The 26,456-nt window shown below is 44.1% G+C and overlaps 1 protein-coding gene across 5 annotated transcripts in view; it reads left to right on the top strand.

The window, feature by feature from the left end:
* EHBP1 (EH domain binding protein 1) overlaps nucleotides 1-26,456 on the top strand; it is a 249,130-nt gene that overhangs the window by 46,384 nt on the left and 176,290 nt on the right. For 3 of the 5 annotated variants that reach the window (XM_075266971.1, XM_075266973.1, XM_075266970.1), the window contains exons 6-9: nucleotides 12,756-12,937; nucleotides 15,239-15,378; nucleotides 22,473-22,577; nucleotides 25,003-25,125. In XM_075266971.1, the coding sequence (XP_075123072.1) occupies nucleotides 12,756-12,937; nucleotides 15,239-15,378; nucleotides 22,473-22,577; nucleotides 25,003-25,125 (550 nt within the window). The remainder of the gene's footprint in view (nucleotides 1-12,755; nucleotides 12,938-15,238; nucleotides 15,379-22,472; nucleotides 22,578-25,002; nucleotides 25,126-26,456) is intronic. The other 2 variants (XM_075266974.1, XM_075266972.1) reach the window with 1 other exon arrangement.

The following is a 26,456-nucleotide window of genomic DNA, read 5'->3' as shown; positions in this document are numbered from 1 at the left end:
TCTGGCAGCATTGGGGACGCTCCCAGTGCTGTTTGAGTGCAAGAGACCGCCCCCAGTGCTTTGAGAGAACTCATTTGCATACTGACAAAAACCAAGATTTATACCGAACGGCGGCGCAGGGAAGACCTCTAAAGGTAGGAGAAGAATAGACTTTCTTATGGCTATTCCTGCGTGTCAACCAAAAAAATTTTGATTTCAATGGTAGAATCCCTTTAAGTTTTACTTCTCTACCATTCTTGGGGTCCATTCACACGAGTGAGTAAACGTGCGCTCATTTTGGCAAAATGCACGTGTAAAGTCCCATTGACTTCAATGACATTTTTTTACACGTGTAAAAAAACACGTCAAAATACATGTGTAAAATGTCATTGACGTCAATGGAAGTCTTATTTTTACACGTGTATTCTATACATGTGTGTTTTGCCAAAATGAGTGCGCGTTTACTCCGAGTGAATGGACCCTAATATGGATATGTTCTGTTCAAAGGAAAAACCCTTTAAATATAATCCTCATGCTGATCTGATAATCCACAGCAGAACGTCATGGGTCAGCCTCACATTTCTGCTCCAGGCAATACAGTTTGTCCAGGAGTTGGGTATTTATGGGCTCTCTTATGGAGTGGCCATCAGTGTCTGGTTGGTTATGGGCCGGATCAGGTATTTGGGATGGCTTCCACCTGTACGGTACACAATCTACTCCTGGAAGTAGTTGGCTCCGGGCCCTGTGTTGTGGTCGGGCCCCAGTATGTTGCCCATTGTGCGGGTCGGGGTGTCTCCCTGCACAGGCACTGACCTAGTTGTCCTTTCCTAAATTTCCAGGAGGAATAACAGAGAGTTGGCGCAATGCAGTAGTGTAAGAAATCGTGCTTGAGAATTGTTATGGGGTAATTCAATTGTGACAGATCATCTCTTACCCCTTCGCACCTCGACTTAACTGAACATGCAGGTGCGAAGGTAGTTTGAGCCCCATTAGTATACAATTACACTTCATTTTATTGTCCCCCCCCCCTCACCCCCCAAAAAATAAGTTTACCAATAATTCCCATGTACCCAATAATAATGGAACCAGTAAGATCTACATATGTGGCGTCGCTGTAACTGGACCAACAAGTAGAATTTCATATAAAACACTTTTCACACCACGCTGTGTGCGAGAACAAATGTAAAACAAAAAACTACAACAACAAAGCACAAAAAAATTAATTGGACGTCCCGCAATTAACAATCACTCATTTGGCTAAATCAAGTGAAACCCAATAAGTTTTGGAAGGTGACTGATCATATATTACTTACACGAGGGTCAAACTGACCCCTAAAATAACGGAGACCAAGAGATACCAGTGACTACAATACATTGGCTCAGTTCCTGATGGAAAAAAAACTCCAAAATTTTGATGCAATTTTTGTCACCCTGTTTTGCATATTAAATGGCTCCTCCTTTTCACAAGGCCTGTGAGACAAAGTGCAAAAAATGCCTAAAACACAAAGGAATTAAGGTGCAAAGCTTGTGCTCACATGTGCAAATGATGCCGCAATTCTGGAGCATTGTCATTAGTCTATCAGCCTCAGTATATACAGGAGACCCTTCTCCATATCAGTGTTATCTCGCAGAAACAGCCGGGGAACCATCCAGGACCTGTATAGACAAATCTGGAGCTGGGCTTTGGATGTGATAGAAAGCTTCTATTTAGCTCAAGCATCAGTCTTTCTTCTCTTATATCCTGCACTTCTTGCTCGCTCTTCTCCCTCCCATCTCCATTGACTTCTATATAGATGAGTCCTCTGAATCTTATGAGCTGTAGTTCCTATGGAGTTGGATAGAGCAGAGATTTTCAGAGTTTAGCAGGGGAGAGCGGAGCAGGGAATAAGAGTAGAAAGAGACATTTCCACAATTTGTGAGCCAGTCTTGGGTATGTGACTGATGATTTGGGCTGTTTTATGTAGAAATTTTTCGGGATGTGAGATGTATTCCAGCAGAACAAGATTATAGTCTGCTCGTCCCCATAGTAGAGGGAACTGCCTGCGACAGTGGGAAGCAAGTGCCAATTCTGATAATGTGACCCAAGACTGGAACTATCCCCAAAATGTCAGGTACAGAATCTAAACCTTCTGGAGGAAAAAAACTGCTCTGGAAAATCCCTTTAACATTAGCAATTCTTTAAAGATAAATTTCATAATTCAAAAGTGCAATTGAAAATAATAAAACTGGCAATATATTTTACTGTGGGTTCACAATGGTGCTCCCTCTCCTCCTCACTCTCCTCCTCTGCGGTACCAGAACAACGGAGAGCTAGGCCGCTAAAACATCGGATACTTACAGACACTAGCAGATCCCATCTGACTATAATGGGGTCCGCCTTTATAAAACTTAAAGGGGCAGAGAAAAAAGTGACTTTATGCAACGGAGTCTCCAATGGATGTGAACACAACCTAAGTAAAGAAAAATGCTTCTTTCTCTTCTTCTTTCCCTCCCCTGCACTGATCAAGGTTTCTGAATTCCGTGTTCAAATTCATTCTCTTCTTTCCATACACAGCCTACAGCTAGTGCCCATTGAAGTCCGTGAAGAAAAGAGGAAGACGAAGATAAAACAAGTTGGGCTGTAGTTTCTAGTGATAGTTTTATCCTGTCACAGAGCTGGCTAGTGATGAGATAAAACACTTACTAGAGACTGCAGCTGTTCCTTATAGTCTCACTGCCTTCCGTCAGCTCATCATCCTCCTCCCTTATCTACTTTCCATAGACTTCAGTGGGCCTGTGTATGGACTCCAGAGTACAGGTTTGGACAGTGGATTCAGAAACTGCGATCAGTGCAGGGGAAGGGGGAGGGAAATGAGAGAAAGGAACATTGCACTTCAATAAAATATGACACGATTTACTTTTATGACCTGTTCTATCGATTCATGAAATTTATTATAAAATTTTAGGTTCATTTTAATAATTTTTTTAAAAAAAATAGAAATGAAGGAGTCTGCCTCTAAACCATTCATTGCACCCGACTAAAACTGACTGCGGTGTCATACTGTCCCCGACCAGCAGATGGCAGCCTTAGATCACCTCTGCAGCAATATCCAGGATCTCAAGCACATGTGCATGGAAATAACAAGGAAATCCGGATGGTAAGGTATCTGCTAGAAAATGAAATGAATGCAACAGCCGGGCTAAGCTTCCCTGACCCTTCATGAGAAAATAGAGGAAAATGGGAAGAATAAACCTATTGTGCCAGGGGGGTTGCTGAAATTCAAGATCCACGCACATAATCTGTGGCTCAGCCTCTGAAATGTTTAATCCATGGCTAGAATTATTTGAGCTGTAGGTTGCAATTTATCATCAACATGGCACTGTGTCAAACAATGCTGGGTGAATGCGTAATGTTTAGGAGCCTACAGGAGAGGCGAGCGCCTGCGCCTCAACTGCTGACTAATGGAATCCTTTAGATCCACTTCTTCAAGTGTTCTCCTGCGCCCCATTCATGTGACACACAATACACCCGGCCGTATTCGGAGATGTAAAGTGCCAGGCGGATCACAATTCTGGCTTTTAAATGGAAATTGGCTGTAAATAATGTAACAGAGGAGTCGGACTTGTCGTATCGGCCGGAGAAGAAGCCTCCATATTGTGAGCGCTCCGTCCCTTACTGCGCTCTACATACAACAGGAGGTTATTGAGCAGTTCCATCCGTGAATGAAACGCACGCGATATGATCTGAGAAGGGGTAACAAGTGGGGGCAAACCCTCCGCTCCATAGGTGGTGTGGGGGGGGTCACATTGGGAAACTTCTTTCCAGGGCTGTGAAGTCACTGATTGTAAAAGAAAATGAGTAGTTATTTTTAGGATAAGTTCACAGCAGCGCCCAGACTCCATCGCAGGGATCGGCAGGGAGAAGAGTATGGAGGACTTGTCTCTCTATGACAGACCCCATCGTAGTCTATTCCCTTTCATCGGAAGTCAATCACTGGATTTTTAATAAATTTGAGGATATTGACTTTGCCCCTGGTTGAGCTGTTTATGAAGGAGTCAGAGTTGGTGGAAAAATCATGGATTCTGAGTTGGTGGTTTGGCCTCCCCCCTCTCAATAGGAAACAAAGAGAGTGAAAAAACTGTCGGATTTCACAAAAAGGAGCCAAACTGTAATCCTGTTGTAAGAGTTGTCAGAAAGTTTAGTTACACATAAATACTTTCTCTCACTATGCAAACCCATTCTTACCTTCATTGTGGTCACAGCGGACCTGACCCCACACGGTTATGGGTAGGAGAAATCGTTTTGAGCATTTTCAGTAGACTTGCTAAGGTTATGAAGTTCTGTTTCGCGTAAGAATCTTGACTCCTTGTTGCTGGGGTTTTTTAAGGTGGGGGTGCATAGTCCCGGAGCCCCGTCATTGGCCATGCCCTGTGTGACTCGTTTGCATTTTTCCATCACATTGAAACTTTGGGAAGCAAAAAGAACTTTAAAGGGAGTCTGCCATTAGCAAAAGTGACTTTCAGCTGAACATATCTTTGCGTAGTGTTTAGAAAGGCGATTCCAGGGATACCTTTTATTCCATCATCGGTGCCGGTGTATTTGAATTCGCCCGGTTTTATTGATATGCTAATTACCCTGCATGGAGCAGCGGAAGCCTTCTAGATGTTCCCTGAGCACCGCTAGTGTCATCGGCCTTCCCCAGGTCTCAACGCCCCCTTCTTTACAAAGGATCACACTATTGGTGGTCAGGGAACATCTCGAAGGCTTCCACTGCTCCGTGCAGAGTAATTAGCATATCAATAAAACCGGGCGAATTCAAAAACGTCGGCGCTGATGATAAAAGATATCCCTGGAAAAGTCGTTCTAAAGGCTGTGCAACGATAGGTCTAGTTACAAATTGCCATAGCCAATGATAGACTCCCCTTAAAGGGTTAGGCCCAACCTGGCATCATTTTTAGTGGGCGCCATGTTTATCCATGTTTATCCATGTGGGGGGTGCCCACTAAATGCCAATGTTTATCCATGTTTGAACATAGTAGCGCCATTCACTAGGTGTGGCCTATTTTTTAATTTTTTTTTGCAGAACTTTCCACCCATGAACCTCAGTTTTATCAATAGGTGTTTCAAAAATGCTGGTTGTGGAATATTTTTCCTTTTTGCCAATTTTTTTATTTTACGTGCACAAAAATGCAGAAGCAAAACCATGTGAATGGGGCCCTAGCAAGTAATCCTGGTACTGGTTAGGTCACTCCATTCCTTACTACAGGAGGAGGGGGGGGGTAGACGTTGTTCCCAACACATGGATGCTCTTTTGTGTGAGGGATGTGTTTAAAAATGCCGCCTGTGTATCTAAGGGGCAGCGCGGTGACACGGGGGCGAGCTCTGTTGCTTGCTAGCACTTGGTGTTTTAAGATGACAAATGGAAACTTCTTCTGGAATTTTTATGTTCATATTTTTGTGGCTTTCTTCAGTTTTCTCCCACTTCAAAAACCTACCGGAATCTAGACTGGAATTTAGATTGTGATCCCCGAAATAGGCGGACAGTGATGGGTATGATGACAGTCTAGGTACAGCGCTACTGAATATATTGGTGCCATATAAAGAAGTAAAATAAATATCTAGTTATTCACTTTGGCTTAGCTTTATTGTAATAGCGGTGTATTGTTCACTTTGGCTTTGTTTTATTGTAATAGCAGTGTATTATTGTTCACTTTTGCCTTTCTTTATTGTAATAGCTGTTTCTTAATTGTATTTCTTAATTGTATTGTTGTTTACTTTGTCTTAGCTTTATTGTAATAGTGGTGTATTGTTATTCACTTGGGCTTAGCTTTATTGTAATAGCGGTGTATTGTTATTCACTTGGGCTTAGCTTTATTGTAATAGCGGTGTATTGTTGTTCACTTTGGCTGAGCTTTATTGTAATAGCGGTGTATTGTTGTTCACTTTGTCTTAGCGTTATTGTAATAGCGGTGTATTGTTGTTCACGTTTGCCTTTCTTTATTGTAATAGCAGTGTATTGTTATTCACTTTTGCCTTTCTTTATTGTAATAGCAGTGTATTGTTATTCAGTTTGGCTTTGCTTTATTGTAATAGCGGTGTATTGTTATTCACTTTTGCCTTTCTTTATTGTAATAGCGGTGTATTGTTGTTCACTTTGGCTTAGTGTTATTGTAATAGCGGTGTATTGTTACTCACTTTGGCTGAGCTTTATTATTCTAGCGGTGTATTGTTATTCACTTTGGCTTAGCATTATTGTAATAGCGGTATATTGTTGTTCACTTTGGCTTAGTGTTATTGTAATAGCGGTGTATTGTTATTCACTTTTGCCTTTCTTTATTGTAATAGCGGTGTATTGTTGTTCACTTGGGCTTTGCTTTTTTGTAATAGCAGTTTATTGTTGTTCACTTTGGCCTTTCTTTATTGTAATAGCGGTGTATTGTTATTCCCTTTTGGCCTTTCTTTATTGTAATAGCGGTGTATTGTTATTCACTTTTGCCTTTCTTTATTGTAATAGCGGTGTATTGTTATTCACTTTGGCTCTGTTTTATTCTAATAGCGGTGTATTGTTTGGAGCGATCACCTTGGATTCTTTTTGGGCCAAATTGCCTCAAGATTTATGAAACTTCTTACAGCTGATGAGATTTCTTCTCCAGGTTTAGATACTGACTGACTTGTGATGGCGCAAACGTCATCGCCCATGAATTTATGTCCATTTTTAGCCTTGGCTTAGTAGATTCAACAACCGAGCCAAACACACAAAGGACATATTGTGACAAGCTAGAGATCTTCAGATATTAAGAAGCCACCTGAAGGGTCATCGTTGGGGGTCCCTCCTCGAGAAGAAGAGAAGCTTGCCCCCCGACTGTTCTTGTATCTGGTCTTTACATGGTGGTTGCTCACCGGATACGTTCTTGAGAGTATATACTCGGTGATGAGCCACCACCCTCTTGTAGAACGCCACCACTCAATGTGAATACAAACGAAATGAGTAAATGAACTCACAATATAAAACCTCTTCAATGTGAGGATCTTCTAGACAACCTGAAGGACCTCCTTACCAAGCTCTTTGTATTACATTGAATTGGTTCCATGGAAGTAAGTGATGGAGTTGTCTGGTGTATTATCCTCTACTATTCACAACCTGCCTCTATTTCATGTTCGGAGGTGGGAGCCCCTTTGTATGTGATACATCTCTCCAAAAAAACAAAAAGATAATACATTGTAAAAAAAAAAACTAGATTCAAAGGCCTTTGAAGACCAGATTCACACATTGCCTATTTCCTAACTTGTCAAATAGAAGTGGCTCCTAATCTTTGTGAGCGAAGCTTTGATGGCCGCAGGGTGCCAGATTTAATGCGTTGGGCGCACATTGGGCCTTGAGCTGGATGTTTTGAGGGCTGCTCTGGAGGTCTACGGATGCCCACGCAGCAAAATATAGACACACGGACATCCCATTGTTTTAGGGTTAGAATTCTACTCATTTTTTTTTTTATTATATTTACATTTTTTAAGTTTTATTTTGTTTTTTTATTTTTTTGTGACGTTGAGTTCTCCTTTTTGACACTTTCAGAGTCTTTGTATAAACCTTCTGTCTGTCTGTCATCCGCTCAGATAGCTGAGATATTTAATATCAATTATATTGAGCCGTCATTGGAACGTGTCGGCCAAACCAACGACTCGTCACAACCCAAATCCAATAGTAAAGATCCTCTAATTTGCTAAATAGCCCGTGATTGGTTCCTATCAAAGTAAATAAGTAACAAACTATGTATCTAATTATACAATAGTCTTACGTGGAACGTTGTCGCAATGTACTAAAGTAACCTATCTAACTTCCTTTTAATAGAAAACAGGCGGCATTCATGGTGAACATGAACTGCTGAACATAAAGCTCGAATTCCCGACGGAGTTTTTAACCAGTGATATCTCCGTTTATTTTGTAGCTACTACTGCAGTCTTGACCACATAGAAAAGCTGAGAAACTGTTTTTTCTTGATTGTTTAAAGGGATTCTATCATTAAAATTGTATTTTTTTCTGGGTACCACATCAGAGTAACCTTAAGAGACTCTTCTTCTCCTACCTTTAAATGTCTTCTCCACGCCGCCGTTTGGTAGAAATCACGGTTTTTGTTGGTGAACTCATGCAAATGAGTTCTCTCGCAGCACTGGGGGCGGCCCCCAGTAGTCAAATAGCACTGGGGGCGTCCCCAATGCTGCAAGAGAACTCGAATCGAATTTTTATGCGTGGTATTCGACAGAGTACGAATATTTCGAATACCGTAGTCTTCCGTAGCGATCGAATACTACTCGCTCATCTCTAATAGAATCCCTTTAATACTGAAGATCTGAAGATCCACCCATGTGAAGTGATCATTCTCTGACACCATTGAGTGTTCTCCAACTTTTGTCCACCTCCTCCATCCACCCTGCACATAATACTGGTATTCATGTCTGGTGTCAGCACAGAAGGGAGTAGCTGGGAGTGAGCAGAGGACTCTGGAAGTCTGTGAGATAAAGTTTCCACCAGTTGCTGCAGTGCACTGAGTTATGTCAGGTAGGTTGTTTTTGGGGAACGGAAGTAAAAGCGTTAATGACACAGATGTATCACATGACCTTAGTAGGTCAGTCTTAAATGATGAAAATTTTCAGGATTAAAGGGATCCTGTCACATTGACCTGTATTCCCATCTGTGGGCAGCATGTTCTAGAGCAGATGGATGTCGTCTTGTGGGAATAGATTTGGTATCCTTTTTAAATTTTCCATTTTGGGCTTAGGCGTCCAGTGGGTGAGTGATAGGGATGGGTCATCAATTAAAGATTGAGTGGGTCCGATACCTGGACCCCTCGCCGAACAGCTGTAATTTATTTCATATAGAAGAGTCTTGCACCCTTACTTTATTTGGCTTCTTTACTTAGTAGCACTTTTTGAGTTATCCATAGACTGGTCATAATTTGTTCCTAATACATTAACAAAAATATTTGGTTCACTCCAGGGCTGTGGGGATCAATTTTGGAAAAAAAAATTCTAACTCTTGAAAATAAAATAATGATTTATTTCTAATCCTGTTATACAATAATTAGTGTTGTATAATTAGATTCATAGTTTGTTACATACTTATTATTATAGGAATCAGTCGATGGATTTTTACCGCTCATGACCTGACCATGACTATCGGCCATTTATACAGGAGTTTGGGTCGGGGTGTGGAAAAATAGGTGCTGGTGGTTTGGCCTCACGACTCCATAGCCCTGACTCAACGTGGTGGAAACCTCCTCTGTTGTGGTCAATCATTGGCTGTGACCATTGACTGAACCATTGGCTGTGACCATTGGCTGAACCATTGGCTGTGACCATTGGCTGAACCATTGGCTGTGACCATTGGCTGAACCATTGGCTGTGACCATTGGCCGCTATGGGGTTTTCCCTTTTTTCTGTAGATTTTTTAAAGAAAAAAAAACCTCCTATATTGTTTCCCAAGAAATTCTTTGTTAGAGATGAGCGAGTACTGTTCGGATCAGCCGATCCAAACAGCACGCTCGCATAGAAATGAATGGACGTAGCCGGCACGTGGGGGGTTAAGCGGCCGGCCACCGTCAAAGCGGAAGTACCAGGTGCATCCATTCATTTCTATGGAGCGTGCTGTTCGGATCAGCTGATCCGAACAGTACTCGCTCATCTCTATTCTTTGGTGGTTCCGCTTTATCTAGACCTGTAGGTCCCACCACGCTTTGCCAGCCGGGTTCTTCATCCCTCGCACCCTGACAAATGGGAATGTTTCTTGCAAAATGTGCAGTGCAGGTTCCCAATAAAAAACAAAAAGTTCATGTCAGATCTGAGGTATTACGGGTCATGACTTGTCTCCTGTTGAGGGTAATTGAGTTGTCATTTCGGCAGGTTGGGTAACACATTTCGCTCGGTTTCCTTGTTTAACCTATTGTTCTAGTTAATTGAGTCCTTCAGATGAGTCAATTTATGGTCTGGTGAATATTTCTCCTTAGGCTTAAAGTAAGAGTAAAACGTATTCATTTGTCACAGATCGTAGTAGACTTCTTAACTCTTGGCATGCGGGCTTTTGGAATTTTTGACCACGGATGATGACCAGGTCTGTGGAGGACTCTAGTAGTGTTTCCCATGATGCTTTGTATTTGGAGCAGTCAGTGTTATCTGTACGTATGAATTTATATAGCCAAAGGTTTAGTAAAAATACCTTCAAAAATGGAGTTAAAGGGGTTGTCCGGGATCTCCATTTCTTTTATTTTAGGCCGGGGAAGGTGAGAGAGAGAAGGAAATAACCTACTCGCCTGTGGCGGTGTCTCCCGGTGCGGTAGTGCGGTCCAGTCCTGCTGCTTCGGTGTTTTCTTCCAGCCGTAGTCCCCGACACATGTGACCTCTGAAACCAATCGGCGGCCAATGGAAAGGGACTCAGGATGTCCAAGTGTGACGGGGAGAACCCCAGAGCTGCAGGGCCCCACTGCACACGGAGACTCTGTTGTTTTTTTTTCGCCATCTTCTGCCTAATACTAATAAGTGAATCCTGGACGACCCCTTTTAATATTTTTATTTATTTTTTTGCCAATGAACAAAACGAAGTGAATGAAGTAAAGAGAAATGTAAATCCCATCAATATTTGGTGTGACTTTTGCCTTTTGGAGGAGGAGTCCTGGAAGTGTTGATCCGGCCCCCGCAGATCTCAGCATCATCCAGTCTGTCTGGAGTGACATGAAGAGACAGAAGGATTGGAGCAACATCCACAGAAGATCTGGGCTTAGTTCTCCAAGATGGCGGCGGGAACAACCTCCCTGCCAAAATCCGCCAAAAACTGTCTGCAAGTACCGAGAAGAACTGATGGAAGGCAAAGGGCAAAGGTCACACCAAATATTAATGGGATTTTTTCTTTTTTCTTCATTTATTTCATTTTGTAAGGTGACGACCATAAACTATTTTTGGAGCTTTCAGACTTTTCAATGGTTTTTTATTTTCACACTTGCCTCAATGTTTTTGCCAGTCCTTCTAGGTGGTCTTGTCCTTCTTCAGGACCTATTACCATTGTGTACCCTCCTCTCGCTGAGCTGTCACGCTGTGACTCTTCTCCTTGGCGGCCATGATGGGCGCGGCTACCCCTCTGCCCTGGCACTGACTTATTAATCATGAAGGTGTGGTACATACAGTATATATTTCTTCATAACTCGCGTTTGGGGAACTGGAAAATCTAATTTGGTTTGAAGCTGCGAAATTATGTCAAATATCGAACAAACATGTTATCGCCCCGTGTTCTTGCATCTTGATACTTTGCAAAGATCTAATTTGAGCTGTGGAGCGCACCTCTCCCTGACCTCAGGTGTACCGCTCCCCGACCTTACATAGCTGCAGCATCCCCGGGATCGTCATTCCATGTAGCGAAGATCTTCAAAGGCAACCTCTGACCACAGGGGCCGCTCGGGTCCTCCACAATGGCAGACTCTTCTCATTTCTCTACAAATTGAACTCTTCACCTTGTATTAATATTGGAGCTAATGACAGACTAGTAAAACTGGTTTAAGATCCTATTAAGTGTTTACATTAGGGAACGTCTTCCTTCTCTTCCATGTGAGTGGTCACGTTACATAACCGGCCCAACAATGGACAGATTTTATTAGTTTTTGGTGTCATTTGCATAAAAGTTTAGTAGATTTCTTGGTTTGCCTCATGTCCTGGTCATGTGATGTTGTATTGTCCGACCTTTAAGATCTTCAAGGGGCCAAGTATTTTTTTTACTAATGATGTCATGATATTTATATGGCTGTTTAATCAGCAATTGCACACAAATACAAGTCAAAGCTGTTACGCCAACTTTTGACGTCGGATAACTTTAAGGTCTGTCTACTGTATCCCAATGATTGGGTCTCATTGCACCATTCTAATAGAGTGCTAGGTCGAGCATTCACTGTGCCGCTCAGTGCATTCTCTACGGGAGCACTGGAGATGGCCAAATACAGAGTCCTCGTCTATTCCTGACCCTCCTGTTCTGGATATATAGCACTATTGGATTTATGGAAAGAGAAAAGTTGACAGCGCTCTATTCTTTCTGAAATTTCCATAGACTTCTATAAAGTGGCATGCACAAAAAATTTTCACCTCCATATTGAAGTACTGTATATGACAAAATGAGGTTTGGGGAATTAGTGAGAGGAGGGACCAAAGAGCATCTTTGTACATTGACTAAAGCTAAAGATATCCAGGCAATGTATACACATGTTCTGAAGGCGAGAACACATGTTATAGGGTCACCTGAATCAAACCGTGCTTTCACCTTGTGAATTGGGGTCTCCATTGCCCTGATATTGCTATTGAATGTGCAAAGATGTTCTTGGGAGCAACACGGGCATTACCACTTCAGCTCTTTGCTCCAAATAACATCTTTGCATATTAAAAAACCAAAATGTTAATCACTCGACAATAGACGGGAGAAGACCATTTGATTTAGGTGACCCTAACTTATCTGCGGGGCAAGGGTTGATATTCTAGGTTCTGGTTAAATGAAGAGAAATTGTCCGGCTCAGATCCTTGTACCTGCATTGATCAGCTGGGATTGCAGCCACTGTGGAATTTGCCTGCAGTGCCTCCACAGGTGAAGTGATGCATTACATGTTGACCGTTAAAATAAGTGTAACTCCATGACTCCTTGCGCTATGAATTATGTTTAAAGTGATAAAGTAATGTGTTGTGGGGCTTGTGTGCCTTAAGCTTGTAAATTTCCAAAATTTTAAATTTAAGATCCTATAATTTATCATCTTACTTATCTATATTTTGTTTTCAGGAATCTCCTTCCGGTCGTCGGAAAGCTCTCGCGACCAGCAACATCAACATGAAGCAATACGCAAGCCCCATGCCCACCCAAACAGATGTCAAGCTCAAGTTCAAGCCCCTATCCAAGAAGGTGGTGTCCGCCACCCTGCAGTTCTCCTTGTCCTGCATCTTCCTCCGAGAAGGCAAAGCCACGTAAGTCTTATTCCGATGCTCCATTTTATTGTGTTGCGTGTAAGATGGCGCGGGCAGGGAAGGAGCGACCAGCGAGCCGGCTGTGCTAATGGCGCTATCTTCTTGTTGTTGTACATTTAATAGACTGTTCGTATCGGGCGATGATATTTTCTAAGCACGAGATGTTTTGACTTTGGGAGGGGGGGGGGCATTCAATTACCATAAGAAGAAATTTGTCGCTTTCCCTTGAACCATTTTAATTTGCAGATTTCTGCTATTTTTTGTAATCTCGTCATTTCGTTTTATCCCTTTTTTTTCTCTTTTATCTTTTTTTTTTTTTTTACCACATTACCAAAGTTCAGTTTTGTTGCCTGACAACATTTAATTGTATTCTATCCTGCAATCATCTCCACGGGTATTAAAATGTGCAGATTCCTTGGGAGGCAAAGAAAAGTCTATTTCAATGTCCAGTGTTAATCCGCAACACTATAGTAGACATTGTGAATGTGAATTGTGCGGAATGCCAATTACACAAATATATCATTAAATTGCGAGCGAGACATCAAAATGCAGATGGGGTGTTATTTGTTCCCTTTCTGGAATAGATCATTTCTCTTAATAAAAAAAAAAAAAAAAAAAAAAAAAATCTAAAATCCTTTCTTTTTCTCTTCGGCGTCAGTAACAGATATTTTTTACAAATAGCCAATACTGTAACCCCGCTGCGTAATAATTTTCCTTCTTGCATATTTCACAATACAAATGTGCCCCCGCTCGTCGCCATTCGGTAGAGTGACGGCTTCTCCGAGCGCAGGCGGCCGACTGGTATTAACATACAAAATTCTTCCTTATAATTCCTTTTATGTTTTTGTTTTTTTTATTTGCAAAATGTGATACAAATGATACAAAATCAAATAATAAAGTCGGTTAATACATTTTGTAAATTTGTTACTTGTACCCACTGGTTATATTTTTAAGGGGGGGGGGGGGGGCGCATTAGAATATATTAAGTAGTCACCCGTCTGGGTTACTTAAAGGTGTATTCCAGTTTTAGCAAATTAAGACAAATTTTTTTCAGTTTTTCTGTCTTTATATAAAATACTGTAAGTGTAACAAGCCGTGCACCTGATCATGATCCTTGGGGTAGGTTCTCAATTGAAGTTTATCAGGGGTCCAATACCCGAGACCCCCTACCATTCAATGTTTGAAGTGGCGGGGCAAAACGGTGTCTCAGTGGTTAGCAGTGCTGGAGTCCTGGGTTTGAATCCCGCCAGGAACAACATCTGCAAGGAGGTTTTATGTTCCCACCGTGTTTGCCTGGATTTCCTCCCATTTTACAAAGACATACTGATAGGAAAATAAATGTACAATGTGATCCCTATATATATATATATATATATATATATATATATATATATATATATATATATATATATAATCTCCCTATATGGGGCTCACGATCTGCATAAAATTTTTTTGAAGTGGCTGCAACTTTTGGGTGACAGCGTTCAGAAGACCAACCCCAATGTCGTCCATTTGTATAGTGCTGTGCTCCCATTTAATTGAATGGGACTGAGCTGTGAATTGACCATGAATGTGATGTCGCATGGCCTGAGAATTGGAAGCTGTGTTTAGTGAGTGATGATGCTGCTTCAAACAGCTGATCTGTGAGGGTCCCAGATGACAGCACCCCACTGATTTTTCAATTGGTGACTTATCCCTAAAGTTGTAAAGTTGTCCATGACTGTGTTGGGGAAAAAACCCTTTTATATTTACCTAGTAATGAGGTTTCTTCACTAAGCCGCTCAGCGAGCCCTCAGGTACATGTGCAGTACCTCGAAGCCCTGAAGATGAGTCCAGTGAAGCTCCTCTCTATTTAAGTAAAAGGGTTTGTTTTTTTTTCCCTCCAATTTTGGAGCAAACAGTTGTACAACCAGGCCACTAACCCCAGACCAGTAAGGATCTGTGTTTGATTTAGTGTCCTGAATCACCCTGACGGGTTCCCTGTAAAGATAACCCAGCATAGTGAACAAGCAATAAGAACTAAGCAGACCGATCTATACTTTGTAACACTGTAAACATGGAGTATAATGAGTGTAATCCATTTATTTCCATTCCCGTTCCCTCTGGAGTCAGGAGTCCGGTGGGCGTCGGTCACCGATAGGATCGGGTAACTAGTCAGAAGTTCTGTCAGGTTTCCCATAATATATTCACTGTAAAATCTCCTTTTCCTCTGATCTCTGAGCGGTTCGTTCATTGACGGAGCCATCGGTGTTATTTTATAAGTTTCCGTGGCAAGGATTTGTGGTCACTTGTTTCTTTCAGGGATGAAGATATGCAGAGCCTGGCCAGCCTGATGAGCATGAAGCAAGCCGATATCGGGAACCTGGACGACTTCGAGGAAGACAATGAGGATGATGAGGAGAATCGAGTAAACCAGGAGGAAAAGACTGCAAAAATAACAGGTGGGGATGATGGAAATGACGGGCACGAGACGCTGGGCGGTGCGATAAGGGTCCAACGGGTGACGTTCTTGGGCTGTATTCAGATCACATCGCTTTCTGCATCCGTTTACATAAACATCAATCTTTAAATTAAGAAATAAATAGAATTTACTAATTTTATTTTATTCATTTTTTAAATATTATATTTAGATGTATATACACACATATATAGATAGCCGTCTGCTTCCGCTTATTTTTTATTTATTTATTTTTTTTTGGGGGGGGGGGTCCAACTGATAAACAGATTTGCCAATTGGATGTAAAAAAATAAATAAATAAAAATGTAACCTGAATGTCGCCATATCAGCCATTCGAGTAAAGCAGTAACATGACTCTGCCTTGTCATATACAGACTGTAGTCGCGCACATTGATTCCTAACTCAGGGGGACGGTCGTATTCCTGTCTCTCGCACCATAATAGGCCATCAGTGTTAGAGACCGGACAACCCCTTTAATCTGACCCTTCTGGTCATGTCCTGAAGTGGTGGTCACTAAAAAGGAAGTCAGGTGGTTACTAGGTAACTAGAAATGTTGCTAATTAACCTCTATGTAGCTTCTTTCCAGGCTTAGGGCAGGTCAGCAATTGGCAATCACTGGGTCCGACGTCCGCACCGTCCTCACTACTGGCTAAGCAGATTTCTACAGCAGCTGGTATTACTGCTCTGCCCATTCACTTGTATGGGGCTGAGCTGGGGACAGGTCATGTGACCAAGTAAAGTGATGTCACCAGGCCTGTGAAGCGGAGGCTGCGCTCGGGGAGTGATGCTGCTGCTGCGTCATCTCCTGCTGATCTTCAGATGATGCCACAGATCAGACAGACACTTACTGTTGGTGTCAGGCGGTTTATGCAGAACAGACTTGGACATAAATATCTTTTATAAAACTTTTGGCACTAAAGTGTCGTTTAACCGAGTCATGGAGAAATTGAGCAAAGTCTAACAATTAGATACTTGGTTTAGATACTTATTATTATTATTATTATTATTATTATTATTATTATTATTATTTAGACAATTATTTTAGCCTCCTTAAAATTTCCAGCACCTTTTGGCTTTACACAACTAAAGCGGCCAGTTTGTAAGGGTGAAGCTGTGATGCCGCCATATTACATCATTGATATTACAGAATAACACACAATGGTTATGTCAGAAAGTCACAATGACATCAGAGAATACGGCCCGTTACCCCTAAAGGGACGGTTTACCCATACACCTCTTTCAGCGTGTCCTTTAGTGTTGGTCTGTATGACCCCTAGTGGCTCACTGTAGCCTTACAGCCCTGGAGTCCTGGAGTCCTGGATTCTAATCCAGCCAAGGACAACCTCTGCTAGGAGCTTGTGTCTTCTCACCGTGTTTGCATAGGTTTCCTTTGGTCTTCCCCAAACTCATAAAGCACAAGATGGCTAATTCCAGTGCGCCCTGGCCCCTGCAATCAGGTGACCGTGGGGATGTCTCAGGGATCGGCCCCACAAACTCCTTTGAAATTTTATTTACACAACTTCAGCAGGATTGTCCACAATCAGGGAAGAGTCTGCTTTTCTGCCAGAAACCATACCATGCCTTGGTGTAGACCATGCCTAGTATTGCGGATCGGCTCTGAGTTACAGAAGAAAAGTGTTAAATCTGTTGTAGCAGCAAGGAGGATGTGAATTCCTGATGAATTGTAATGGCGACTCAGTCTTACTTGAAGAAAATTTTACTAAGCACCAATGCACAACACTGTACCATGGATCTGTATAGACTACTGTGAGCCTATATGGGATTCTAATTGAGGACCTTGCTGGGCACGCGCCCCTTGAGGACCTTGCTGTGCACGCGCTCCTTGAGGACCTTGCTGTGCACGCGCTCCTTGAGGACCTTGCTGTGCACGCGCTCCTTGAGGACCTTGCTGTGCACGCGCCCCTTGAGGACCTTGCTGGGCACGCGCCCTTTGAGGACCTTGCTGGGCACGCGCCCCTTGAGGACTAGAGATGAGCGAACACTAAAATGTTCGAGGTTCGAAATTCGATTCGAACAGCCGCTCACTGTTCGAGTGTTCGAATGGGTTTCGAACCCCATTATAGTCTATGGGGAACATAAACTCGTTAAGGGGGAAACCCAAATTCGTGTCTGGAGGGTCACCAAGTCCACTATGACACCCCAGGAAATGATACCAACACCCTGGAATGACACTGGGACAGCAGGGGAAGCATGTCTGGTGGCATAAAAGTCACTTTATTTCATGGAAATCCCTGTCAGTTTGCGATTTTCGCAAGCTAACTTTTCCCCATAGAAATGCATTGGCCAGTGCTGATTGGCCAGAGTACGGAACTCGACCAATCAGCGCTGGCTCTGCTGGAGGAGGCGGAGTCTAAGATCGCTCCACACCAGTCTCCATTCAGGTCCGACCTTAGACTCCGCCTCCTCCGGCAGAGCCAGCGCTGATTGGCCGAAGGCTGGCCAATGCATTCCTATGCGAATGCAGAGACTTAGCAGTGCTGAGTCAGTTTTGCTCAACTACACATCTGATGCACACTCGGCACTGCTACATCAGATGTAGCAATCTGATGTAGCAGAGCCGAGGGTGCAGTAGAACCCCTGTGCAAACTCAGTTCACGCTAATAGAATGCATTGGCCAGCGCTGATTGGCCAATGCATTCTATTAGCCCGATGAAGTAGAGCTGAATGTGTGTGTTAAGCACACACATTCAGCACTGCTTCATCACGCCAACACAATGCATTAGCCAGTGCTGATTGGCCAGAGTACGGAATTCGGCCAATCAGCGCTGGCTCTGCTGGAGGAGGCGGAGTCTAAGGTCGGACCTGAATGGAGACTGGTGTGGAGCGATCTTAGACTCCGCCTCCTCCAGCAGAGCCAGCGCTGATTGGCCGAATTCCGTACTCTGGCCAATCAGCGCTGGCCAATGCATTCTATTAGCCCGATGAAGTAGAGCTGAATGTGTGTGCTTAGCACACACATTCAGCTCTACTTCATCGGGCTAATAGAATGCATTGGCCAATCAGCGCTGGCCAATGCATTCTATTAGCTTGATGAAGCAGAGTGTGCACAAGGGTTCAAGCGCACCCTCGGCTCTGATGTAGCAGAGCCGAGGGTGCACAAGGGTTCAAGTGCACCCTCGGCTCTCCTACATCAGAGCCGAGGGTGCGCTTGAACCCTTGTGCAGCCTCAGCTCTGCTACATCAGAGCCGAGGGTGCGCTTGAACCCTTGTGCACACTCTGCTTCATCAAGCTAATAGAATGCATTGGCCAGCACTGATTGGCCAGAGTACGGAATTCGGCCAATCAGCGCTGGCCAATGCATCCCTATGGGAAAAAGTTTATCTCACAAAAATCACAATTACACACCCGATAGAGCCCCAAAAAGTTATTTTTAATAACATTCCCCCCTAAATAAAGGTTATCCCTAGCTATCCCTGCCTGTACAGCTATCCCTGTCTCATAGTCACAAAGTTCACATTCTCATATGACCCGGATTTGAAATCCACTATTCGTCTAAAATGGAGGTCACCTGATTTCGGCAGCCAATGACTTTTTCCAATTTTTTTCAATGCCCCCAGTGTCGTAGTTCCTGTCCCACCTCCCCTGCGCTGTTATTGGTGCAAAAAAGGCGCCAGGGAAGGTGGGAGGGGAATCGAATTTTGGCGCACTTTACCACGCGGTGTTCGATTCGATTCGAACATGGCGAACACCCTGATATCCGATCGAACATGTGTTCGATAGAACACTGTTCGCTCATCTCTATTGAGGACCTTGCTGGGCACGCGCCCCTTGAGGACCTTGCTGGGCACGCGCCCCTTGAGGACCTTTCTGGGCACGCGCCCCTTGAGGACCTTGCTGGGCACGCGCCCCTTGAGGACCTTTCTGGGCACGCGCCCCTTGAGGACCTTTCTGAGCACGCGCACCCTGAGGACCTTTCTGAGCACGCGCCCCCTGAGGACCTTTCTGAGCACGCGCCCCCTGAGGACCTTTCTGAGCACGCGCCCCCTGAGGACCTTTCTGAGCACGCGCCCCCTGAGGACCTTTCTGAGCACGCGCCCCCTGAGGACCTTTCTGAGCACGCGCCCCTTGAGGACCTCTCTGTGCACGCGCCCCTTGAGGACCTCTCTGTGCACGCGCCCCTTGAGGACCTCTCTGTGCACGCGCCCCCTGAGGACCTCGCTGTGCACGCGCCCCCTGAGGACCTCGCTGTGCACGCGCCCCCTGAGGACCTCGCTGTGTATGCGCCCCCTTGAGGACCTTGCCGTGCACACGCCCCTTGAGTACCTCTATTTAGCTCTACCCTTGAATATGTTTTTCATTGTTTGCTGCATTGTGCTCCGACCCACCTACTACTAGAAGATAATTGTAGCTGGCAATTTTATCTCAGGGATTTGGGTTGAAAATGCAGTTTTGTCTGTTTGTTTACAGGTGGGACATGAGCAGACAGGATTATTTGACCTGAGCTGGAATTTGGCCAGAGCAGGATTAACATTCCAAATGCTGAATGAAATACCATTACCATACTATTAATGTCCACACAGAAGGCAGTATTGTCATCTCATGGCTTTGAGAAATGTATGAAGCTACGTTTATAATACTAAATATGGGAGAGGGTCCCCAACAATTGAAGCAGAAAATTACTAATTTCCCTTTGTGCTATTTTTTTATCAATTGTGCAAATTTTTGTGCATAAAATAATAATTTGCAATTTTTCAAATCTGTGAGATCTTGTTATGGGAAACTCGAAGGATCCGAGAGCTCTGGAATTGTATTGATGGCAGTGATGTGAGCGTGTGCGATGGCGCTATCCAACAATACACATTAAGGCGAAGTATAGGACAGCCCTTATATGTGATCGGATCCTACATTGGGGGGTCAGTAAAGCCTGTCCTAAAGAAGTCTCGTGTGTAGGCCACAATATGAGCCCTTAACATGGAAGGCCTAAAATGGGGGATTTGGGGTGGAGGGCCTAGAACCAGAGACCTTTTGTAGATGGTGGACTCTATATATGGGAGCAGGGACTGATGGGTTACATGTGATGGGCCACATGAATAACAAGTGACGAGAAAACCACAAGTTTGTGTAACGCGTTCGCCCGCGGTGAGGCTGTTTGCTACGGTTTCGGAGTGATTATTTAAGCTTGGTAGCGACTGGGAACGCGATAACAAGTCAACACTTGCTGCAACTTCCAAGAAGATTCCCCAGTGTAGCTGGTAATGTTGTGTTGGCGCCGCGGTGTGTCCTTCCCGATTCACTGTAATATTACAACATAACCTCAGGTGACTCCATTAATGCATTAATGATATTTTTGCACCTTTTGAGATGTCGAGATAATAACACAAGCCTGTTATTAGGGATTTAACCACCAGAATAACAAGGACTGCAGCTGCTAAGAATACCAGAAATTCTCAGCTTTCCCCGGCCGCCACTGCCGCCACGTAGGATGACCAGCATGACAGTCTTATGTCTTATTATTCAAGGAAAGAAGTGGAGAGGTAGAAAAGACTCCGGGGGAGATCTATCGCTCATTGTAAGGCCAGTTCTGGCCTAGAAATTTGCAAATTTTTGGGAATGTATGAGCACGGTGTAAAACTCTGGAAGCCCAATAGGCTCAGTAAAAGCTACTTAGTGTGTTTTTCATCAGGTAATGTTAAAAACAAATAAAAATTTCTGGGTGGGACTTAGCTCATAGGACCTGCCTAAAACTGTCATAAATCAGCGCCATTATACCCAACCCTGTGACCATCAATGTATGAAAGGAGTCTGTCACCAGAATCCGGCATATCAAGCACGATAGATAAGTAAGGGTCAGCCGAATCAAGCGGTGGATTCCCTTGTGAATCGGTGACCCCCTTTGCTGTTTTTATCAATATGCAAATGAGCTCTATGAAGCAATGAGGCGCCATAGAAATACTGTCAGAGCTAATTTGCATATTGGCAAGAATATTGAGATCTCCGCAACAAAGGTGCCGATTCACAAGGTGGTGACACAAACCCCTACCTACCTGCAGGGCTGGGTTGAGATGCCGGGTTTTGCTGACAGACTCCCTATGGTTAAAGGGCTTGTCCAGCAGGGAACAATTTTTATTTTATTTTATTTTTTGTAAACCGTTCCCAGTGGGTTAAACCCTAAAAGAAGCTGTACCTTACTGATACCCCACCTCTCACTGACTCCCTGCTGGTCTCTACTTCCTGGTTCCTATTGACACACAGGACATGCCAGTTCTGCCAATCACTAGCCACAACGTTGACCTCCTCAACCAGTGATTGGCTGACCCCATAAGTGGCGGGGGGGGGGGGGGGGTCGGTGAGGTGCGTTCAACTTTATTGCCTCTTTTTTTAGGTTCTGAGCATGTGCTTAAAAAAAAAAAAAAGAGTTTAACACTGGGCAAACCCTATGAAAAAAGAAACAAATGATTACTTATATGGATAAAATCTGAATTCAGGCCGGTGGACAACAAAAAAAATCTATAAAAAATAAAATAAAAAATATTGATATAAATTAGAGCCAAGGACACTATTGGACTTTATATAAGGTCTCTATTCTATAAGCAGGTTGTAGTCAGGTGGGATCGGTCTAGTTAGGATGAGAAAACTCATCGCACCTTGTAGGACTTGAGCAAATCTTACAGACATGACACTGGAGACATTGCATGACATATACAGGGCAGCGATAATCATTTCCATATGAATATATAGTCGCCTGGTCGGGGCTCCTGCACATGTTGGTGTCCAGGGTGCAGACCTTGTACGATGGTGCACTACTGAATTGTGTGATACTTCTAGGGGGTAATATAGCCCAATTGGGGCGTCCTGTGACCCTGCACGTATGGGTCCGTACCACGCAGATCCATAATACAGTCATGTGCAGGGACCCCGAGGTGCTGGTGTCTCTCCCCCGAGGTGCTGGTGTTCCTCCTCTGAGGTCTTCTGAGCCCACTCTTCATCCACGTAACGCTCACATCTCTGCCGCCTAACCTCTGTCTCTTCTCTCTCTGGCCAAGGGCCGGCTTCTGCTTTTCCTGTAATAATCGGTGTCCTTCCTTATCGCTGTCTTGACTGACTTTTGTTTACAGAAATTGTAAACCAATTGAATGCCTTGAGCAACTTACATGAAGATCAAGACGACTCCATAAAGCGAGCGCACATGCCTGCAGCTAAACCCTCCAGTCCTCATGAAGGTCTTTGGTCTTTGCTATTTTTTCATCCTGTCCCTGCCTTGTCTGCTTTCCTTCTCCCCGCTGGCTGTGTCTGCCTCCATCTTCTGTTATTGTGGCTTTTCTTCATCGCTGTCTGTGATCATTTGTAGTAAAACCAGCAAGGTAAAGGATTAGAGAGAGTCTGCAGAGGGACGGTGGATGAACAAGGGAACGTGTCAACAAAAACTGAAGATTTTATTTTTAATATTCCATATCACCATCTATATTTACATAATACTATGTGCTGCAATTTTCATTATGGCCACTAAGCCTAATAATAGACCGACACTTGCCAATTATTTACATCACAAACAAAGACAGGCAGGATTACAATAGAAGATAATGCCATCATTGAATCCACTACTGAAAGTAGAGAGTGCCGCAGCTTATCTACTCCCTGCACAGAGCATGGCTAGAGAACCTCCCATAGACCTCGACGAGGCTGGTTATGGCCATGACACTGTTGTAAAGTATGTCACTAAATGCTGTTAACAGGGCAGAGAAGTTACAGCAAGATGGCCGCCCCCATAACAATGTACATAAAATAGAGAAATAACAAAATCACTGATTCAGATGGATCCGTCGTGTTGAACTTTGACATTTGAAAAGACGTGCTTATAGATGGGAAAAGTTGTCCAAGCCCTCAATTCGGCAGGGCCTTCCAGCGATCCCGTCTATGGGGACTCCGGGCGTCCTCTATCCAGGGACAGAAGGATCAGGAATGGCGAATTTTGACTCCTGATTCTTTTTGTGCTCAGGGGCCTGTAAGCTTCTTCCAGGGGTGTCTGGGGGTGAAGAACTCCCCTCTCCCTATTTAACGCCCATACATATGTCTAAGGGGGAGCGGGTAGGGGGCTGAGGGTTCGGCCCTTTGCAATGGGCCCCATGGAACTTGCTTCATCAGTCTCTTAGTGGTTATTCACACCTACAGGTTTGTATAAAAGCCTCTCCTAACTCCAAAATGGCCTAAAAGGCCTCCAATTTTCTAAAAGATTCCCTTGTAGGTAAACGTAAGCCAAGCCCCTATCAGTATACACTTGTTCAATTTTGGGATTTTTTTTTTTTGGCCTCTTCAGATGCTACACTAGTGCCAAACCTGAATAATGTCAGCGCACCATATACTCTCTGAGCTCAGGTAAAGGGGTATCCCAGTAATTGTAGGCTTCTACCTGGATCCCCGCTGCTCACATGTACAGGGGTACCTCGTACCCCAAATAAATGGAGTGCATGAAATCCACCCCTAGCTCATTCAGTTATATCTGCCCGATGTGTGAAGTATCTCCCATTGGCCTGCAGGCTCCTATCATGTGTTAGGTATGTCGCTTTCTGATTCTTGGGCTATGGCCCCATGTTGTAGGATCGCAGCATTTCTGAATGGGGAAAAAACACAGCGCTTTACAGCAAAGTCACAAAGCAGCATGTGCATTTTAGCTGCAGAATCCTGAGCGGTTTCCCTATATAGGTAAAAACGCAGCGTATTTTATCTGCGTTTCGCTACATGGAACCGTTTTCTTACACCCCATGCACACGACCGTGTATGTTTCTAGTATGGGATTCTTGGGATTTTGCAGTGGAGAACACTTTGAGTAACATCAGAGTGCATTCACCTCTATGGGAGTTTCCGATCCATTCCGTTCCAATGCCAGGGAGCAGGATAGGACCTGCTCTAAAATAATCTGTGTCTTCAGAGCTGAATGGGTTGGAAGTCCCCATAGAGGTGAAGACATCATAGAATGAAATCTGATGTCACTTGGATGTCAACCTAACGTGACCTCATCGGAAGCGCACGGGTTCGGGTGCAATAAAGGGGTTGGTTTTGTTCCATATTGATGGCCTGTCAATATCAGACTGGTGGAGGTCCTACTCTCCGCACCCTGCTGATCAGAAGCTTCATTGTTTACCTTGTTCTGGGTGTTGCAACCTCGTCCCATTAACTTAAGTCTCGGCCCTGCACAGAGGGGGCCAGAAGTTTTGCTCCCACCGATCTGGTATTGCTAGCTTATCCTACAGATACAATATGTCAGCACACCTCTTTTGTGGATGACCCCTGCCGTGACTCCAGTGTAAAACCCACTCACCCCTTCCAGCTAACCACCACACGTCTCGTCTTCATGTGAACAGGACCTAAGAGCTTGCACTCCGACCTGCTTTATTAGAGCTCTTTACCCCTCTGATAGAAGTGTTGGGTTTGCTACAAAAACAGACGCCCGTTTGAGCATTTGTAGTTGTATCCCGTATGGTTGCGCTGTGTCAGCATGGCCCTTCTTATTTTTTATAGAAACATTCATTTATTATGTCTTTGTTTTGCCTTGATTTTTGCATGTCTGTATTCACATTGTCACGTGTTTGCAGCAGGATCTTCATTTTTTTTACTTTTTTGGTCTGAACCTTTTTGTATCTGTTGCAGAGCTTATTAACAAGTTAAACTTTCTGGATGAAGACGAGCAAGACCTGGTGAACTCCAGATCCAACCCCTTCGAAAGTTCTGACACAACGGAACTAAATCCATTTGGGGACCCGGACGCTGAAGGTAATGCTGCACATAGTAACCCGGGAGATCTTGTGCAATCTCTGCCATTTGTTGTCCCAGTAACACTCAGACACCAGTGCACTCTCACTTTCACACCTTGTAGCTTTCATCACTCGTCTATTTGGTACATTGAGATAATGTCAAGATTCGCTCTGTGATGACAGATTCCCCTCCAGCAGACACTTCCAGGAACCACCTATATCTTATACTGTGTTATATACTGGTACAGATCCTTCCAGCCGGGGTATCCTGCGGCGCACTTAGAGGAGAGGTTCCCGGTATTAAGAAAACCCCTTCTGAGTCATTCATGAGAAGCATAGATAAGTCATTTAAGGGAGTCTGTCACCAGAACCAGCATATCACCCCAGCCCTGCAGATAGATAGGTTACTGTCACCAGAACCAGCCTATCACCCCAGCCCTGCAGATAGATAGGTTACTGTCACCAGAACCAGCATATCACCCCAGCCCTGCAGATAGATAGGTTACTGTCACCAGACCCAGCATATCACCCCAGCCCTGAAGATAGATAGGTTACTGTCACCAGACCCAGCATATCACCCCAGCCCTGCAGATAGATAGGTTACTGTCACCAGAACCAGCATATCACCCCAGCCCTGCAGATAGATAGGTTACTGTCACCAGACCCAGCATATCACCCCAGCCCTGCAGATAGATAGGTTACTGTCACCAGTCCAGCATATCACCCCAGCCCTGCAGATAGATAGGTTACTGTCACCAGAACCAGCATATCACCCCAACCCTGCAGATAGATAGGTTACTGTCACCAGACCCAGTATATCACTCCAGCCCTGCAGATAGATAGGTTACTGTCAGCAGAACCAGCATATCACCCCAACCCTGCAGATAGATAGGTTACTGTCACCAGAACCAGCATATCACCCCAACCCTGCAGATAGATAGGTTACTGTCACCAGACCCAGTATATCACTCCAGCCCTGCAGATAGATAGGTTACTGTCACCAGAACCAGCATATCACCCCAGTCCTACAGATAGATAGGTTACTGTCACCAGAACCAGCATATCACCCCAGCCCTGCAGATAGGTTAGGGTCACCAGAACCAGCATATCACCCCAGTCCTGCAGATAGACAGGTTACTATCACCAGAACCAGCATATCACCCCAGCCCTGCAGATAGATAAGTTACTGTCACCAGAACCAGCATATCACCGCAGCCCTATAGATAGGTTAGTGTCACCAGACCCAGCATATCACCCCAACCCTGCAGATAGATAGGTTACTGTCACCAGACACAGTATATCACTCCAGCCCTGCAGATAGATAGGTTACTGTCACCAGACACAGTATAT

The sequence above is a fragment of the Leptodactylus fuscus genome, chromosome 3, assembly GCF_031893055.1.
Source record: "Leptodactylus fuscus isolate aLepFus1 chromosome 3, aLepFus1.hap2, whole genome shotgun sequence".
In the NCBI taxonomy this organism is placed as follows: Eukaryota; Metazoa; Chordata; class Amphibia; order Anura; family Leptodactylidae; genus Leptodactylus; species Leptodactylus fuscus.
The sequence above is the reverse complement of the archived record's forward strand: the minus strand, read 5'-3'. Positions and strand labels throughout refer to the sequence as shown.